The 19,046-nt window shown below is 47.7% G+C and overlaps 1 protein-coding gene across 1 annotated transcript in view; it reads right to left on the reverse strand.

Annotated features, from left to right (window-relative positions):
* Positions 1-771: 771 nt before the first annotated feature.
* The window catches only part of angel1 (angel homolog 1), a 30,841-nt gene continuing 12,566 nt past the window's right edge, over positions 772-19,046 (reverse strand). The window contains exons 4-10 of the mRNA XM_033027528.1: positions 16,938-17,007; positions 11,245-11,696; positions 8,537-8,663; positions 6,917-7,027; positions 5,810-5,879; positions 4,709-4,872; positions 772-2,737 (exon numbers count right to left, since the gene is read on the reverse strand). Coding sequence (XP_032883419.1) covers positions 2,580-2,737; positions 4,709-4,872; positions 5,810-5,879; positions 6,917-7,027; positions 8,537-8,663; positions 11,245-11,696; positions 16,938-17,007 — 1,152 coding nt within the window. The 3' untranslated portion in view covers positions 772-2,579. The remainder of the gene's footprint in view (positions 2,738-4,708; positions 4,873-5,809; positions 5,880-6,916; positions 7,028-8,536; positions 8,664-11,244; positions 11,697-16,937; positions 17,008-19,046) is intronic.

Raw genomic sequence — 19,046 nt, forward strand, 5'->3', positions numbered from 1 at the left:
AGAGACCAGAGAACACCCCCCACCCCCGGAATGTTCCCAGGCCCCTGCATTCAAGGAAAAGACGTGAAGAACGGGTAGTCCCCAGTCCACCTGAGAGGGTTGCTCTTCAAATCCAACTGGTTACTCAGGGAGGGCCTTTGTGCTCTAATGTCCACGTCTGGCCCAACAAGGGTTAATGTATACCAGAGGGTGCACCAACTGATACTTCACTTCACCTCTATGTTCAAGGGTTTATGGACATAATGCAGACGGCACATTGAGTTAAGTGATAGATCACCCCCCCCCCAGTCCATGCCAGAAGAGTGAAGGACTGAATGGATTCCTTTCTCCTTCTATCAGGAAAGCGGGAGGAAATCCCGGCTGAGCGTGGTGTTGGGAGGTATTGGGAAGGGTTGTTTGTCTACAGTAAGCTGCAGGCCGCTCTCTTCCATCAGAGCACACAGCGCAGCCTGAACCTGTGCCAGGGAAAGGACAAACAGCTGAGTCAACACTAGGAACTGCAGATGCTGGTTTAGAAGAGAAAAAAGGGACATAAAGCGCTGGAGTAACTCTGCCGGTCAAGCAGCATTGCTGGAGAACATGGATAGGGACAGGTGACGTGTGGAAAGGAACTGCAGATGCTGCTTCATACCGAAGATAGACCCAATGTGCTGGAGTAACTCAGCGGGTCAGGCAGGATGGGTGATGTTTCGGGTCAGGACCCTTTTTCCGACTCAAGAAGGGTGTCTGAAGAAAGGTCCCAATCCAAAACGTCACCTATCCATGTTCTCCAGAGATGCTGCCTGACCCGCTGAGTTACTCCAGCACTCTGTGAAACGTCACCTATCCATGTTCTCCACAGATGCTGCCTGACCCGCTGAGTTACTCCAGCACTCTGTGTCTTTTGTTTCAGCAAAGTCCATGTGCCGTACCGAGCAGCGGCATTGGCAAACTGCTCAGCGCAGCACAGGAACAATATGCTCGCTCCGCCTGGCACCAGATAACCCCGGTCTGTGTGACTACTGGGACAGCTCTTCCAACAATGCCCGATTAAAATGCAAACCACCTAAAACCAGACCCACTGAGTTACTCCAGTACCTTTTTGTTTCACGCAAGCCTCCAGCTTCTGCAGTTCCTCGTGTCTACTTGCTTAAAGTTATAACAGGATCTAGGTCTAACTGGGAAAGTGGGCAAAGGAGTGGCAGATGGAGTTCAACTCGGACATATGTGAAGTGATGCATTTTCGGCTTAGTTCGTCTACTCCGACTGCGTTACCCGAGCTGGATTTACCTGGATTTAAGTCGAGGCTTGAGTGGAGAGTTTGGAATTCAGCAAGGCCCCCGATCCTAACATGTACCTCCTCAGACTGCTCTCCGTGAGTGCCTTCCTGCCATCGAGAGTGAGATGTGCTGGGAAATGTAACCCTCATACTGAGACGCACAACCAGAGGGATTCAGGGGGCAAAAGCCACCAGGAGCGGGCCAGGAGTGGCTGGGATTATCATTGCGTCGCATTCCCAAGATGCGGCAAGGAAACAGGCTCTTCGGCCTGCCGAGTCCATGCCGACCGTCGGTCACCCATTCACGCAAGTTTCCACATTATCCCCATTCTCATCAACTTCCCTACACACAAGGGGGCAATTGTCACAATACAGTACAGAGGAAGCCTAATAACCTGCAAATGCACGCGTCTTTGGGGATGAGGGGGGAGACCTGGGCACCCGGAGGAAACCCATGGGGTCGCAGGGAGAACGTGCAAACTCCACACATCGAACCTGCTGGTGCTGTGAGGCTCTACCAGTTGGGCCGCTGGGCTGCCCCAGTGGACCAGCTCCCAAGAATAAGTACGGATTTAATAGCCAGCCAGCGCCCACCGACTCCTTCCACAAGCCACCACGGCCGCCCGCTGGTGGAAGGCGCGAACCTGGACACTGCTCAGAACTGAGCGCAGCCTGCCGAGAGACAGCAGGAAGAATTAAAAACTTAACTTGGCATTTCAGGCAATGAATAGTTAGCGAACCGCGCGGTTTGTTCCAAATGGGACCAACAACAAGTGGATTAAGCCTCGGTTTCCAGCTTCAAGTATGCGGGGAATCAGACGAGGCTCCATAACTAACACGCTGGCAAACGGCGGCAAAGTCTAATTGGCTTCAAGGAGCTCTGATGGGAAATTCTCCCCAGGGAAACGACGACTCAATCGATAAACATTTACATTCTGCAAGCTCTCGGTGATAATTATCATGGCTGATCACGATCGATCGGTGATAATGAGAAGCCATAATCACATTGAATGACAGTGTTGGCTTGAATGGCCCTACTCTTGCACCTACTGTCTATTGACCAAGATCCCACCAACACGTGCCTTTGGCAATCACATCAGCTCAAAGCAACGCACTCGATAATCCAGACCGCTACAAAAAGAAAGCAAAAGGATTAAAAATAGCCTAATACAGACTATAAAATGGCAATTATGTTCCCTGTAGGAGGAGCCTCATTCTAACCATCCCCCCAAAGGGTGTCCCTCACAGTCCACAATAAGCTGGGCAATAAAGCACCCACTCCCCAGTTGCCAGTTCCAGCTGCTGCTCTCTGCCCAATAAATCAACCGCAGGGCTGCAGGCCGAACCGGGCCAGGAGGGACAGGTGGTCGGAGGAGCAGAGGGCGTTGGGCAAACCGTTGGCCATCCAGACGTCGTGCTCGGAGAGCAGGGGCAGTCGTCCCAGCAGCTTCAACGCCCCGTCCTGGTATCGCCGGCGACCTGGCGGGAAACAAACGGGGCAGGAGGTCACAACTCACGGCTGGGCAAGACGGACATATTGATGCAGCTACCGGCTTTACTGAAAGTAAGCATGCAGGCGCAGCAGTCAGTGAAGAAAGCCAATGGCATGTTGGCCTTCATAGCGAGAGGATTTGAGTTTAGGAGCAAAGAGGCCCTACTGCAGTTGTACGGGGCCCTAGTGAGACCGCACCTGGAGTATTGTGTGCAGTTTTGGTCTCCTAATTTGAGGAAGGACATTCTTGCCATTGAGGGAGTGAAGGGTAGGTTCACCAAGTTAATTCCCAGGATGACGGGACTGACATATGATGAAAGAATGGATCGACTGGGCTTATATTCACTGGAATTTAGGATGAGAGGGCATCTTATGGAAATACATAAAAAATTTAAAGTACGGACAGGCTAGATGCAGGATAAATGTTCCCGATGTTAGAGGAGCCCAGAACCACGGCTCACAGTTTAAGAATAAGGGAGAGGCCATTTAGGACTGAGATGAGGAAAAACGTTTTCACCCAGAGAGTTGTGAATCTGTGGAATTCTCTGCCACAGACGGCAGTGGAGGCCAATTCACTGGATGTTTTCAAGAGAGATTTAGATTTAGCTCTTAGGGCTAAAGGAATCATGGGATATGGAGAAAACGCAAGAACGGGGTACTGATTTTAGGAGATCAGCCGTGATCATATTGACAACAACAAACACAGAGATATAGAGGAGGTTTACAAGAATGATTCCAGGAATGAGTGGGTTAGCATATGATGAGCGTTTGACAGCATTGGGCCTGTACACGTTGGAGTTTTGATGATTGTGGGGGGACCTCATTGAAACTTACTGAATAATGAAAGGCATAGATAGAGTGGATGTGGAGAGGATGTTTCCACTGGTGGAAGTCTAGGACCAGAGGCCACAGCCTAAGAATTAAAGGGCGCTCTTTTAGAAAGGAGGTGAGGAGGAAGTCAGTGGGTATTTCTACGGCAGAGGTAGACAAATTCTTGATTAGAACGGGTGTCAAGGGTTATGGGAAGAAGGCAGGAAAATGGGATTATGGCAGAGATCAGCCATGATTGAATGGTGGAGTAGACTCAATGGGCCGAATGACCTAATTCTACTCCTATCACTTGTGAACTTTTTGTTTTTGGAAAAAAAAAATCTTACATTGCTGTAGCTGAGGAAGCAAGCAAAATAAAGTTTTGCACTGCATCTCGGTACACGTGACAATAATAAATGAATCTATACGTGGTGGACAGCTTGACTGTAATCGTGTATGGTCTTTCTGCTGACTGGATAGCACGCAACAAAACAAACTTTTCACTGTACCTTGATATACGTGACAATAATACATCAGCATAGAAGGTGTGTACAGAGATAGATAGATTCTTGTGTAGGAAGGAACTGCAAATGCTGGTTTAAACCGAAGATAGACACAAAAAGCTGGAGTAACTCAGCGGGACAGGCAGCATCTCTGGAGAGAAGGAATAGGTGACGTTTCGGACTTCTTCAGATTCTAGATTAGATTTGATTCTTGATAAGTACAGGTGTCGGGGGTTATGGGGAGAGGGCAGAATGGTGTTAGGAGGGAGAGGTAGATCAGCCATGATTGAATGGCAGAGTATGGCAATCATGGTGGTGCAGCGGTAGAGTTGCTGCCTTACAGCAAAATGCGGCGCCAGAGACCCGGGTTCGACCCCGACTACGGGTGCTGTCTGTACGGAGTTTGCACGTTCTCCCCGTGATCTGCGTGGGTTTTCCCCGAGAACTTCGGTTTCCTCCCACGCTTCAAAGACGTGCAGGTTTGTAGGTTAATTGGCTTGATAAAAATTTTAAATTGTCCAAGTTGGCGATATGCAGAGTACTGCCCTGCCAACTACAAAAATTCAGAAGGTTCAGAAGGTAGACTTGATGGGCCGAATGGCCTAGCTCTACTTCTATGACGTCACAGTTTGAGTAAACACCGACCTTTGCCACTCTTGTCGGGGAGCGGCTGAGCTGAGTAGAAGATGTAATCGACGGTGAGTCCGTAGCCGGAGGAGCAGGTGGTGACTTCTGGCCTCCCGGTGTCAGGCTGGTAGTGACTGTAGACGGAGGTTAGGTGGAGGTTGTGGCGGATGGTGGTGGGTGACCTGGGTGAAACAGACGGAGGAAGGTGAGAGGTGTCCATCTTGCCTTATACAGGTGTACAATCTTCCCGAGCCGGGGTTACGTCCGTGCCCGGGTGGTGTTAGAGAGGGACTACACGCTGCCCACGGGCGCCCTGGGGGATTTTCGGGACCGCTGAGCACCGCGGGGGGTGGAATGCATCCTGGACATGGAGTGTAACATCGTTGTAGCGTAGTTTCATTAGTATAATTGTTTGTCTGGTATTATGGCGGTGGATTCTATTTTGTTTTATTGTATTGTAAATATTATTTTTAATAATTGATTAACATTTTTGATTAATGACAATAATTAAAAAATAAAATAAAATAGAGGTGTACAACATCATGAAAGGAATGGATCGGTTAGACGCACAAAGTCTCTTGCCCAAAGTAGGGGAATCGAGAACCAGAGGACATAGGTTTACGGTGAGGGGGGGGGGGGGGGGGAAGAATTAATAGGAACCTGAGGGGTAACCTTCTTCTATACATGGGTGCATGGAACAAGCTGCCAGAGGAGTTAGTTGAGGCAGGTATTATCCAAACATTTAAGAAATATTAAGATAGGCACATGGACAGGGTAGATTTAGAGGGAAATGGGCCAAATGCAGGCACTAGTGTAGATGGGACGTTGCCCAGAAGGGCCTGTTTCCATGCTGTTTTAGAAGGAACTGCAGATGCTGGAAAATCGAAGGTAGACAAAAGTGCTGGAGAAACTCAGCGGGTGCGGCAGCATCTATGGAGCGAAGGAAATAGGCAACGTTTTGGACCGAAACCTTTCTTCAGACTCCATGCTGTATAACTCTACGAGAAAGGTCGGTGAAAGGCAGGGAATGCCAGCGTCTCGTCAGTGGCCACGAAACCCAGCTTGGGGTTGGGAGTTGAAACGCCGTCGCCCCGCGCCGAGTGGATCACCAGGACGTACCGTTTACAGAAGAGCTCGTCCTCTGGTTCAGGCACACTGACGTAGCGCTCTGACCCGTCTCCGGGAGGCTCTGAATGGAGGCAAAAAGACACTGAAAAGTCAACGGTCAACCTTTACAAACCACATTTAGTTTAGTTTACATAGGGACAGGCCCTTCGGCCCACGGAGTCCGCGCCGAACAGCAATCCCTGCACACTAACACTATCCCACACATTAGGGGCAATTTGTAATTTTACCAATGCCAATTAACCTACAAATCCGCACGTCTTTGGGGTGTGGGAGGAAACTGGAGCAACTGGAGAAAACCCACGTGGTCATCGGGAGAACGTACAAGCTCCATACAGACAACAGCCGTAGTCAGGATCAAACCCGAGTCTCTGGCGACGCCGGAACAGCAATGCCGAAAGGTACCCGACCCCGTTCCTGTTTTCTCCCCATATCCTTGATTCCATTAGCCCTAAGAGCTAAATCTAACTCTCTCTTGAAAACATTCAATGAATTGGCCTCCACTGCCTTCTGTGGCAGAGAATTCCACAGATTCACAACTCTCTGGGTGAAAACGTTTTTCCTCATCTCAGTCCTAAATGGCCTACAACTGTGACCCCTGGTTCTGGACTCCCCGAACATCAGGAACATCTTTCCTGTATCTAGCCTGTTCCAATCCTTTATATGTTTCTATAAGATACCCTCTCATCCTTCTAAATTCCAGTGAATATAAGCCCATTCAATCCATTCTTTCAGCATATGTCAGTCCCGCCATCCTGGGAATTAACGTGGTGAACCTACGCTGCACTCCCTCAATGTCCTTTATCAAATTAGAAGATCAGAACGGCACACAATACTCCAGGTGCGGTCTCACCAGGGCCCTGAACGACTGCAGTAGGACCTCCTTGCTCCTAAACTCAAATCCTCTCGCAATGAAGGCCAACATGCCATTAGCTTTCTTCACTGCCTGCAGTACCTGCATGCTTACTTTCAGTGACTGACGTACGAGGACACCCACGTCTCGTTGCACCTCTCCTTTTCCTAATCTGACACCATTCAGATAATAATCACTTGTGCATCTTATTTTTGTAATGCAGCAAGTGCAGGTCCTTGCTCCCATACCTGGTATTGAATCCGTCACGCCGGCAATGAGCTCGAGATGCTCTGGCCGCTGGAGAGCTGGCGCGGAGTATCGCAACTGGAGGAGAAACTCACGGCCGTATCTCAGTAACCCTGAAGCAAGAGAATAAAACATAGTTAGGCACTGCCAATGAACCACGAAGATAAAGACACAAAATGCTGGAGTAACCCAGCGGGACAGGCAGCATCCATGGAGAGAAGGAATGGGTGACGTTTCGGGTCGAGACCCTTCTTCAGACTGATGTCAGGGGAGTGGGCTGTACATAGACAAGGAAGTGTCAGGTGTGAATACGGGGCAAAGGGAATGGAGATCAAGGAAAATTTAGAATAGTTGGGAGAAGGTAACAGCAAAGCAAAGAGATAAAACGTAGGCGGAGACAGTAAGACTGGTTGGAGATCAGGGAAGCGGGATCAAGTCACCACTGCAGGTGGTGCAGCGGTAGAGTTGCTGCCTCACAGCGCCGGAGACCCGGGTTCAATCCTGACCACGGGTGCTGTCTATACGTAGTTTGTTCACTCTTGCCGTGACCGCGAGGGTTTTTCCCGGGTGCTCCGGTTTCCTCCCACGCCCCAAAGACGTGCAGGTTTGTAGGTTAATTTGCTTCAGTAAATTGTCCCTCGTGTGTGTAGGATAGAGCTAGTGTACGGGGCAATCGCTGGTCGGCGCGGACTCAGTGGGCCAAAGGGCCTGTTTCCGTGCTGTATCTCTAAAGTGTAAAGTCTAAATCACTGTAATATAACAGGACAACAGGCAGCAGCAGAGAGTCCTGCAACAAGGCAGGAAAATAAACAAGAAGCAATACATTGCCGGTTGCAGGATCAGCGGGTTGGGCGGCATCTCTGGGAAAAACAAGGAACAGTCAAAGTTTCAGGTCAAAACCCTGTATCAGGACCGAGAGCGAAGGGGAGATTGCTGGTATAAGGAGAGGGGTCTGGTTAAACAAGTCCAGTCAGTGGACATTAGTTTACCTTTCACTGTCCCTCGGTACACGTGACAATAAACTAAACTGAAACTTTGCGTCATGTTCATGTTCAGCCCAAAGGGCCTGCTCCTGTAGTGTATTGTTCTTTTTAGTTTAGTTTAGTTTAGTTTAGAAATACAGAGCAGAAGCATGCCCTTCAGCCCACCGAGTCCGCGCCGACCGGCGATCCCCGCACACTAACATTATCCTACACATACAAGGGACAATTTGCAATTATACCAAGCCAATTAATCTACAAACCTGTGCAAGAAGGAACTGCAGATACTGGAAAATCGAAGGTAGACAAAAGTGCTGGAGAAACTCTATGGAGCGAAGGAAATGGGCAACGTTTCGGGCCGAAACCCTTCTTCAGACCTGTACGGGAGGAAACTGGAGCACCCAGAGAAAACCCACGCAGGTCACGGTAGGAAGGTACAAACTCCGCACTGACAAGCACCCACAGTCAGGATGGAAGCCGGGTCTCTGACGCTGTGACGCAGCGACTCTAACGCTGGGCCATGTTGCATGTTCTAGGAGAGGGCGGTGGGGATACCCAAGTGGGTGCAAGGCAGAGCGGCCAATTCATGGCAGGGCTTCTACAAACAGCGCGGCGCGGAAGGGGAGGGGGTCTGGAGCAAACCTGGGGTCTTCTTCTCACAGACGCCCACGTACTGGCAGCTGTCCGTTATCCTGAGCAGGCTCGGCCACAAGGGGCCGTAGAGTTTCCTCGGACACACCTGGTGGGAACTGTCCTCCTGACAGGAAACCTGCCGCAAGATGGAATATCATAAAGCAGTTCGCTGGCATTCAGAGAACAACACGCAGGCACTTCATGAACAGAAACAACAATCACTTTGGAAGGATTAGGTTGTTAACACATTGGTTAATACACACACATATGCAGCACTGGGCCTGTACTCGCTGGAGTTTAGAAGAATTTGGGGGGGGACCTCATTGAAACGTACAGAATAGTGAAAGGCTTGGACAGAGTGGACGTGGAGAGGATGTTTCCGCTAATGGGAGAGTCTAGGACTAGAGGTCACAGCCTCAGAATTAAAGGATTTTTTTTTGCGAAGAGGATGAGGGGGAATTTCTTCAGTCAGAGGATGGTGAATACGTGGAATTCTTTGCCACAGAAGGCTGTGGAAGCCAAGTCCGTGAATATATTTAAGGCAGAGATAGATTCTTGATTAGTGCGGGTGTCAGAGGTCATGGAGAGAAGGCAGGAGAATGGGGTTAGGAGGGAGATATAGATCAGCCATAATTAAATGGCGGAGTAGACTTGAAGGGCCGAATGGCCTAATTCTGCTCCCGTAACTTATGATCTTATGATGATGTTAATAGGTGGTTTCGTGGACGGAAGCTGAGAGTGATGGTGGTAGGTTGCTTTTCAGACTGGAGGAATGAGTCTAGCAGCGCGCCTCAGGGTTGGGTATTGAGCCCAATGCTGTTTGTCATCTACATCAATGATTTGGACGAGAACGCACAAGGCATGATTTGTAAGTTTGCAGATGACGCTAAAGTGGGTGGTATTGTAGATAGTGAAGATGGTTGTCAAAAATTAGAGCAGGATGATGATGAACTGGGCAAGTGGGCTGAGGGATGGAAAATGGTGTTAAACGCAGGAAAGTGCTAAATGTTACGTTATGGGAATTCAAAGAAGGGCAGGACCTTCACCGTGAATGGCAGGGTGCTGGGAGTGTTATAGAGTAGAGGGATCTAGGAGAGCAGGTACAAAGTTCCCCACCACAGGTAGATAGAGTGGTCAAGAGGCTTTCGGTATATTGGCCTTCGTCAGTCAAGGTATCGAATATAGAATTTGTTTAAAAACGAACTGCTGAAGCTGGAAAATCGAAGGTAGACAAAAGTGCTGGAGAAACTCAGCGGGTGCAGCAGCATCTATGGAACGAAGGAAATAGGCAACGTTTCGGGCAGAAACACTTCTTCAGACTGATGTAGGGTGGGGGGGGGGGGGGGGGGGGGAGAAGAAAGGAGAAAGGAAGAGGAGCCAGAGGGCTGAGGGAGAGCTGAGAAGGGCAGGAGACAGCAAGGGCTACCGGAAATTGTAGAAGTCAATGTTTATGCCGCTAGGGTGAAAACTGCCCAAGCGGAATATGAGGTGCTGCTCCTCCAATTTCTGGTGGTGCTCACTCTGGCCATGGAGGAGGCCCAAGCCAGAAAGGTCGGATTCGGAATGGGAGGGGGAGCCACAGGGAGATCAGGTTGGTTAAGCGGACCGAGCGGAGGTGTTCGGCGAAACGATCGCCAAGCCTACGCTTGGTCTCACCGAATATAGAAGGTGGGATGTTATAACACAGATGTACAAGATATCGGTGAGGCTGCATTTGGAGTATTGGGTTCAATACGTATATATACTTGTGTGCGTGTGTGTGTGTTCACTATATGTACAATATATATGTTATAGAAATATAACACACACATACATATGTATACACACACACATGTACATGAGTATATGTATACTTGTAAATGTATAATATATATACACACATATACACACTCACATATACATATCTATAAACACACATACACATATCTATAAACACACATAAACACACACACATATCTATAAACACACATATACACACACTCACATATACGTATCTATAAACACACATACACACACACATACATATATATAAACACACATACATATCTATAAACACACATATATACACACACATAATCATATCTATACATACACACACAAATACATATCTATATACACGCACACACATACATATCTATAAACACATATATATACATATCTATACACATACATGCCTATTTATAAACACATATACACACACACATATCTATAAACACACATATGTACACACACATGTACACACATATACATATCTATAAAGACATACATGTACACACAAACATATACATGTCTATAAATAAACACACACACTCACATATACATATCTATAAACATTCACACGCATACATATCTATAAACACATATATATACACACATATACATATCTATACACACACACATATCTATAAACACATATATATACACACATATGCATATCTATACACACATACACACACATACATATCTATAAACACACATATACACATATCTATACACACATACATATCTATACACACATATACACACACACACACATATACATATCTATACACACAATCTATACACATATCTATAAACACATATGTACGCACACATATACATATCTCTAAACACATATATACACACATACATATACACACACACACATATACATGTCTACAAACCGACACACACATACATACAAACATACGCTGTCTGAGCCTCTGATTCAGACTTGCCTTCCAGGTTGGCATGCCGTGGTAGTACAGCTCCCCGTTCCGGATGAGTTTGTAGAGTGGAGACTCGGGGACAGAGTTGAGATCTCCACAGAGGATGACGGGGCAGGGTTTGGCGTCACCACCGGCTGCCTGCAGCAACTGCTGGATCTCAGCAAGCAGCACGGCCAGCTGGGTCAGCTTGATGTCGCCGCGCCGTGGGTTGAAGATGAGGTGGGTGTTGGCCACCAGGATGTCAGGCAGCATGGGGTGGTCCTGGCCGCTGTCCGGTGTCTGCGGTGGCGCGGGCCGGAGCAGGGCCAGGAGGGCCACGTTATCCCTGTTCAACGTCTCCACAATGGGCCGGAAGTATTCCACCGGGTGCTGGGACACCAGGCTGAAGCGGTCCCGTTTAAAACACACCGCACACCCGTCCGTCTTAATACCAGTGCGCCGCTTGTAAATGCACTCGTAACCTGCAGGGGAAACAGGCGAGAGTCAAGACAATTAGAGTCACAGAGTGATACAGTGTGGAAACAGGCCCTTCGGCCCAACTTGCCCACACGCCCCAGCTACACTCGTTCCACCTGCCTGCGCTTGGTCCATATCCCTCCAAACGTGTCCTAAACCATGTACCTGTCTAATGTTAGGATAGTCCCAGCCTCAACTACCTCATCCGGCAGCTTGTTGCATACACCCACCACCACTTTGTGTGAAAAGTTACCCCTCAGATTTCTATTAAATTTTTTCCCCTTCACCTTGAACCTATGTCCTCTGGACCTCGATTCCCCTACTCTGGGCAAGAGATTCTGTGCATCTACCCGATCTATTTCTCCCATGATTTTATACACAAGACACACAATGCTGGAGTAACTCAGTGGCTCAGGCGGCATCTCTGAATAAGATATGAACAGATGACGTTTCGGGTCACCTAACCATGACCTGACTTTAGATTGTGGTCTGAGGGTGAGAAATCTGGAACAGACTTTGTTGGAGTGGGCCGCTGGAGGTCCTGCAGCAGCCTGGGGCTCAGCTGGTCCGGGCTCTGCTCCAAGAGGCCGAGCACTTAGTCTAGTATCTATGTATTACTAAAACTCTAAAAAAGGGGATAAGGGGAAATGAGCCGCCCCAGCGCAGTTGGGGGCGCAGGTGAGTGGTGGAATATTGCGTTGGGGGAACGGGTTGCATTAGGGGAACGGGTGACTAGTGGAATAATGCGTTGGGGAACGGGTGAGTGGTGGAATATTGCATTGGGGAACGGGTTGCGTTTGGGGACCAGGCCTCCCATGGGGGCTATGGGTGAGTGGTGGAATATTGCGGTTGGGGGAACGGGTTGCGTTGGGGGACCAGGACTCCCGTGTTACAGTGACCCAACAGGCCCCACTTAGTCTAGTGTACATTAAAATTCTTACTTACAGCAGCAGAGCTGCCAAGTTTTGTCAGAGCATCTCAGTATTCTAGTACCTGAAAATCAGTATTTTGCTGAGAAAATCAGTATCTTTATGCGGAGCCATTTTGCTGAAAAAATTGTTATTTTTTATGTGCGGTCATACCCATGTAAGAGCATAAGAATGCATAACTTTGCTACCAATTGACAGTGCATTAATTAACATTTCTTTGTATACTGCTGTTTGAACAGCTCCCTCCCTCACGCTCTCCCTCCTTCCTCCCTCTCCCTCCCACCTTCCCGCTCTCCTTCTCTCTCTCTCCATTCCTCTTTCCCTCTCCTCCCTCATTCCCTCCCACCTTCCGTCTCTCTTCCTCCCTCTCTCCTTCCTTTTTTTTTCACCCTCCCTCTCTTATTCCCTCCCTACCTCCCACTCCGTCTCTCCTTCATCCTCCCCTAACAGTCTGTGACCCATAGCGCAGTAGCCATAGCGCTATGTGTAAAGCCCATACCGCTATGTGTAAAGGCAATAGCGCTCCAGCTGGGAGCGCTATATTTAGAACCCATAGCGCGGTTACAAGGGTCACCAATGAGGTAGATAGTAGTTCAGCACTGCTCTCTGGTTGTGGTAGGATTATTCAGTTGCCTGATAACAGCTGGGCAGAAACTGTCCCTAAACTGCAGATGCTGGTTTAAATCGATGATAGATACAAAATGATGGAGTAACTCAGCGGGACAGGCAGCATCTCTGGAGAGAAGGAATGGGTAGTGTTTCGGGTACGAAGGGTCTCGACCCGAAACGTCACCCATTCATTCTCTCCAGAGATGCTGCCTGTCTCGCTGAGTTACTCCAGCATTTTGTGCCTAGAGTGCTCAAGATAACTTATTAAAAAGAAAAGGTTTCTTTTTAAATATTAGCACAAGTACAAAGTTCTTAGTGCAACCAAAGACAGTTATAGAGTCATAGAGTGATACAGTGTGGAAACAGGCCCTTCGGCCCAACTCGCCCACACCGGCCAACATGTCCCAGCTACACTAGTCCCACTTACCTGTGCTTGGTTCATATCCCTCCAAACGATGTCCTATCCATGCACCTGTCCAACTGTTTCTTAAATGATGGGATAGTCCCAGCCTGTATATATAATAGACTGAAGAAGGGTCTCGACCCGAAACGTCGCCTGTTTCTTCTCTCCATAGATGCTGCCTCACCCGCTGAGTTTCTCCAGCATTTTTTGTCCACCTTCGATTGTTCCAGCATCTGCAGTTCTTTCTTAAAAACATCTAGTCATGTTTAGGAAGGAACTGCAGATGCTGGTTTACACTGAAGATAGACACAAACTGCTGAAGTAACTAAGCGGGTCAGGCAGAATCCCTGGATAGAAGGAATTGGTGACATTTGGGGTCATATCTCGTTTCAGTTTGATACCCTTCTTCAGATGTTTGCTATCCAATAAACCCCGTTAGGAATTAAACATGCGTGGATTGCTGTGCATACCCATCATCCACTGGCGCATTGTTTAAAGATCTCACACTAAAATAAAATCAATACGCTCTTGGGCAAGTCGGAGCATAGAACAGCACAGGAACAGGTGTCTGACGTTGTCTGTGACAAAGACGATGCCAAGATAAACAAAATTCTTCTGCCTGCACGTGATCCATGGCCATGTTGCCTATCCAAAAGTCCCAAACCCCACTATCATATCTGCCTCCGTCACCACCCCTGGCATCGTGTTCCAGGCACCCACCACCCACTTGGTGGGCCGAATGGCCCTAATTCTGCTCCAATCACTTGTTAACTTAATTTTTGCCCCTCTCATCTGAAATATAATATATAACATTTTTATTTTATTTTTAATTTTCCTATGGATGTACAGAAACGTAATTATTTCTTCTGTGTAAAGCACTTTGGTTTCAACGCGAGTTGATTAAAGGTGTTTTTAATGGTAGCAGTACGAGAACACACACACGACACCCTTATCACCGCCCCTGGGGAGTCGTCAGGAAACCCCGAATCTCCGCCCCTGGGGAGTCGTCAGGAAACCCCGTGGCAGACCAATGCCCCTGTCCCTCAATCGGCGAGGGGGATGATCCAAGGAGTGGCCTACCCCACAGGGACCGCCACACTATATAAATAAAATTTACTTACTTACTTCACAATGAAGAAAAGATTATTTCTGTCTATCCTGTATGGCACTCATCATTTTCAATACTTCTATCAGGTCTCTCCTCAGCCTCCGATGCTCCAGAGAAAACAACATAAGTCTGTCCAACCTCTCCTCATAGTCAATACCCTGTAATCCAGGCAGAATTCTGGTATCATGATTCCTGATCATTGATGCTGGCTTTGATATGTCCTTTTGCATATGTTTTTCATCTATTCTATGTACCTTTTCATATCTCTCATTCCCCCCCCACTCCCCGACTCCCAGTCTGACGAAGGACCCTGACCCGCAACGTCACCCATTCCTTCTCTCCAGAGATGCTGCCTGTCCCGCTGAGTTACTCCAGTATTTTGTGTCTGTCTTTTGATTCTGGTAAACATCGTCTACACCCTCTCCAAAGCCACAGTTTAAGAATAAGGAGTAAGCCATTTAGAGCGGAGACGAGGAAACACTTTTTCTCACAGAGTGTAGTGAGTCTGTGGAATTCTCTGCCTCAGAGGGCGGTGGAGGCAGGTTCTCTGGATACTTTCAAGAGAGACCTAGATAGGGCTCTTAAAGATAGCGGAGTCAGGGGATATGGGGAGAAGGCAGGAACGGGGTTACTGATTGGGGATGATCACCCATGATCACATTGAATGGTGGTGCTGGCTCAAAGGGCCGAATGGCCTACTCCTGCACCTATTGTCTATTGTCCTCCACATCCTTCCTGTAATGGAGTGACCAGAGTTGTGCACAATAATTCCAATGCGACCTCACCAAACCTTTATAAAGCTGCAACCTAGTTTTATAGTCAATGCCCTAACCAATGAAGGCAAGTATCCCACATGCTTTCATTTCCACGCTACCTTCAGGGAGCCATGGACTTGGATACAACAATGCTGTTAACGGAACTGCATTAATTGTATACCTTCGTCCTCACATTCGCTCTCCATTGGAACACCTTTTGCAGTTATATCGCCAATTAGATAACATTGGACCTTTACAAACCACTAGCTAGGCCCCGCTTCTACCACCATCCCAAACGAACAGTGGCGCAGCGGTAGAGCAGCTGCCTCACAGCGCCAGAGACCCGGATTCGATCCTGACTATGGGTGCTGTCTGTACAGAGTTTGCACATTCTCCCCGTGACCCGCGTGGGTTATCTCCAGCTGCCCCGCCTTCCTCCCACACTCCAAAGAAGTGCAGATTTGCAGATTAATTGGCTTCCTAGTGAGTAGGATGGAACTAGTGTACGGGGTGATCGCTGGTCAGCGCGGACCTGAAGGGCCTGTTTCCACACTGTATCTCTGAAACTAAAAATAACATGGTTGGATTGGAGAGGTGCAGGACTGATTTACAGCCCGAACGCAAAGACTTTGATTAGGGAGGGGTTGATTTTTTTCTGGAGTGCAGGAGTTTGAGCAGGGACTGGGAGAAGTAAACAAAATCATGTGCAGGAATAGAGAAGGTAGACAATCAGAACTCTTTTTTCCCTCCCCACAGTGGGGGTATCAAAAACAAGAGGCCCTCGGCTTAAGGTGAGAGGAAGATGTTACAAGTAAGATTTTTTTATCTTTACGCAGAACCATAGAAAATAGTTGCAGGAGTAGGCCATTCGGCCCTTCGAGCCAGCAGCGCCATTCAATGTGATGATGGCTGATCATCCAAAATCAGTACCCCGTTCCTGCCTTCTCCCCATATCCCTTGATCCCGTACAGAGTGGTTGATGCCTGAGATGAGCCGCCATTGGAGGCGGTGAAATCAGACACAATCACGGAAAAACACCAAATGCTGCAGTAACTCAGCGGGTCAGATAGCATCCCTACAGAACCTGAATAGTTGACGTTTCTGGTCGAGAACCTTCCTCAGAAAAAAATTGCTATCTTTAAGAGCCATTTTGACAGACACTTGAAAAGGCAAGGCACAGACGGAGGTAGACCTAAACGAGGCAAATAATGGATCACATACAGTTTAATTTGGCATTAGGTTCAACACAGACATGAGCCAAAGGACCTGTGCCTGCGTCGTACTGTTCTCCTCTATACAAACAGGATTACTGTAGATAGGCAAAAATGTCGGCATGGGCATGATGGGCCGAAGGGCCCGTTTCATTGCTGTTAACCTCTGACATCAGGAGGTAAAGAATACAAAAGAGAAAATTAAATCCCAGTGCATCACGGGTCACTCACCCATCAGCTGGAGAGCTGGTTGAAACTGCTGATGGTAATGGTTTTCCTGAACTTCCTGCAGGCACATAATCTGAGAGGGGAATACAAGATATCAGGTTGTCACAGGAGTCGCGGGCCAAGCACCAAGTATAAATTATGTCTTCATAGACGCAGGCACCATGCTGAGGCAAGACATTTTAGTACTACATCCATTCACATTTTAGTACTACACCCATTTACATTTTAGTACACCCTTTCACATTTTAATACTACTCACATTCACAATTTAGTACTACACCCTTTCTCATTTTAATACTACACCCATTCACAATTTAGTACTACACCCTTTCACATTTTGATACTACACCCATTCAATTTAGTACTACATCCTTTCACATTTTAATACTACACCCATTCATAATTTAGTACTACACCCTTTCAAGTTTTAGTGCACCCTTTCACATTATAGTACTACACCCAATCACATTGCAGTACTTCACCCATTCACAATTTAATACATCTATTCACATTTTAGTACTACAACCATTCACAAATTAGTACTATGCCCATTCACATTTTAGTACTACACTTATTCCCATTTTCGTACCACATCCATTAACATTTTAGTACCACACTCAGATCCGCTAGTGCCATTTAACAGACTTTTGGCTGGGCACATGAATATGCAGGGTATGGGGGATATGGATGTATAGGAAGGAACTGCAGATGCTGACTCGCACCGAAGATAGACACAAAATGCTGGAGTAACTCAGCGGGTCAGGCAGCAATTCTGGAGAGAAGGAATAGGTGACGTTTCAGGTCGAGACGTGCAGGCAGGTAAGAGGTGGTCTTAGCATTATATTCAGCACAGACATTGTGGGCCGAAGGGCCTGTCCTTGTGCTGTTCCGTTCTATGACAGTACCCTAGATTGTAGAAGGAAGGTTCAGAAGCCGAATAACAGAGGGGAAGAATCTGGTGGCGAGTTCTTTCAAGCTTCTGCATCTTCTGTCCAGTGGGTGCAGTCAGTATATATTTAGAAAATGAAATTGCATCAGGCAGGACTGTAAGATAAATGTCAAGCACCTTCTGCCTCAGCTGTGTTAAGCAGCTGCTAGTTCAACCTCAGGAAAGGCCCTCCAGTTCACCACCCAGGCTCCCTTGTGGCCTGTCCAAAATAGGTATCCAATTCAGTGCGATATGTTTAGTTTAGAGACACACAACACTGAAACAGGCCCTTCGGCCTAACGTGTTCATGCTGGCTATCGGTCACCTGTTCACACCTAGTTTTATGCTATCCCACTCTCTCATCCATTCTCTGCAGGAGGAGCAATTTACAGAGGGCTAATTGACCTAATTCAACCCGCAGGTCTTAGGGACGTGGGAGGAAACCAGACCACCCAGAGGAAACACACAGGGTCACAGGGCTAGGATTCAGTTCTTGGAGCGCAGGAGGATGAGGAGTGATCTTATAGAGATGTATAAAATCATGAGAGGAATAGATCGGGTAGACGCTCAGAGTAGGGGAATTGAGAACCAGAGGTCATAGGTTTATGTTCCCGATGTTGGGGGAGTCCAGAACCAGGGGCCACAGTTTAAGATTAAGGAGTAAGCCATTTAGAACGGAGACAAGGAAACACTTTTTCTCACAAAGAGTGGTGAGCGTGGAATTCTCTGCCTCAGAGGGCGGTGGAGGCAGGTTCTCTGGATGCTTTCATGAGAGCTAGATAGGGCTCTTACAAATAGCGGAGTCAGGGGATATGGGGAAAAGGCAGGAATGGGGTACTGATTGTGGATGATCAGCCATGATCACATTGAATGGCGGTGCTGGCTCGAAGGGCCAAATGGCCTACTCCTGCACCTATTGTCTATTGTCTATTGAATAGAAACATAGCAAGCTTATCGACAATCTTGCCTCCCCTCTCTCTTTCTCTCTCTCTTACAGAGATGTATAAAATCATGAGAGGAATAGATCGGGGGAAAGATTTAACAAGAGTCTGAGGGGTAACGTTGTCACTCAGCGGGTGGTAGGTGTATGGAACGAGCTGCCAGAGGAGGTAGTTGAGGCAGGAACTAAGAAACATTTAGACAGGTACATGGATCCTCCTCATCCTCTTTCTAAAGGTACGTCC

Source organism: Amblyraja radiata, chromosome 9 (assembly GCF_010909765.2).
Source record: "Amblyraja radiata isolate CabotCenter1 chromosome 9, sAmbRad1.1.pri, whole genome shotgun sequence".
Taxonomy (NCBI): domain Eukaryota; kingdom Metazoa; phylum Chordata; class Chondrichthyes; order Rajiformes; family Rajidae; genus Amblyraja; species Amblyraja radiata.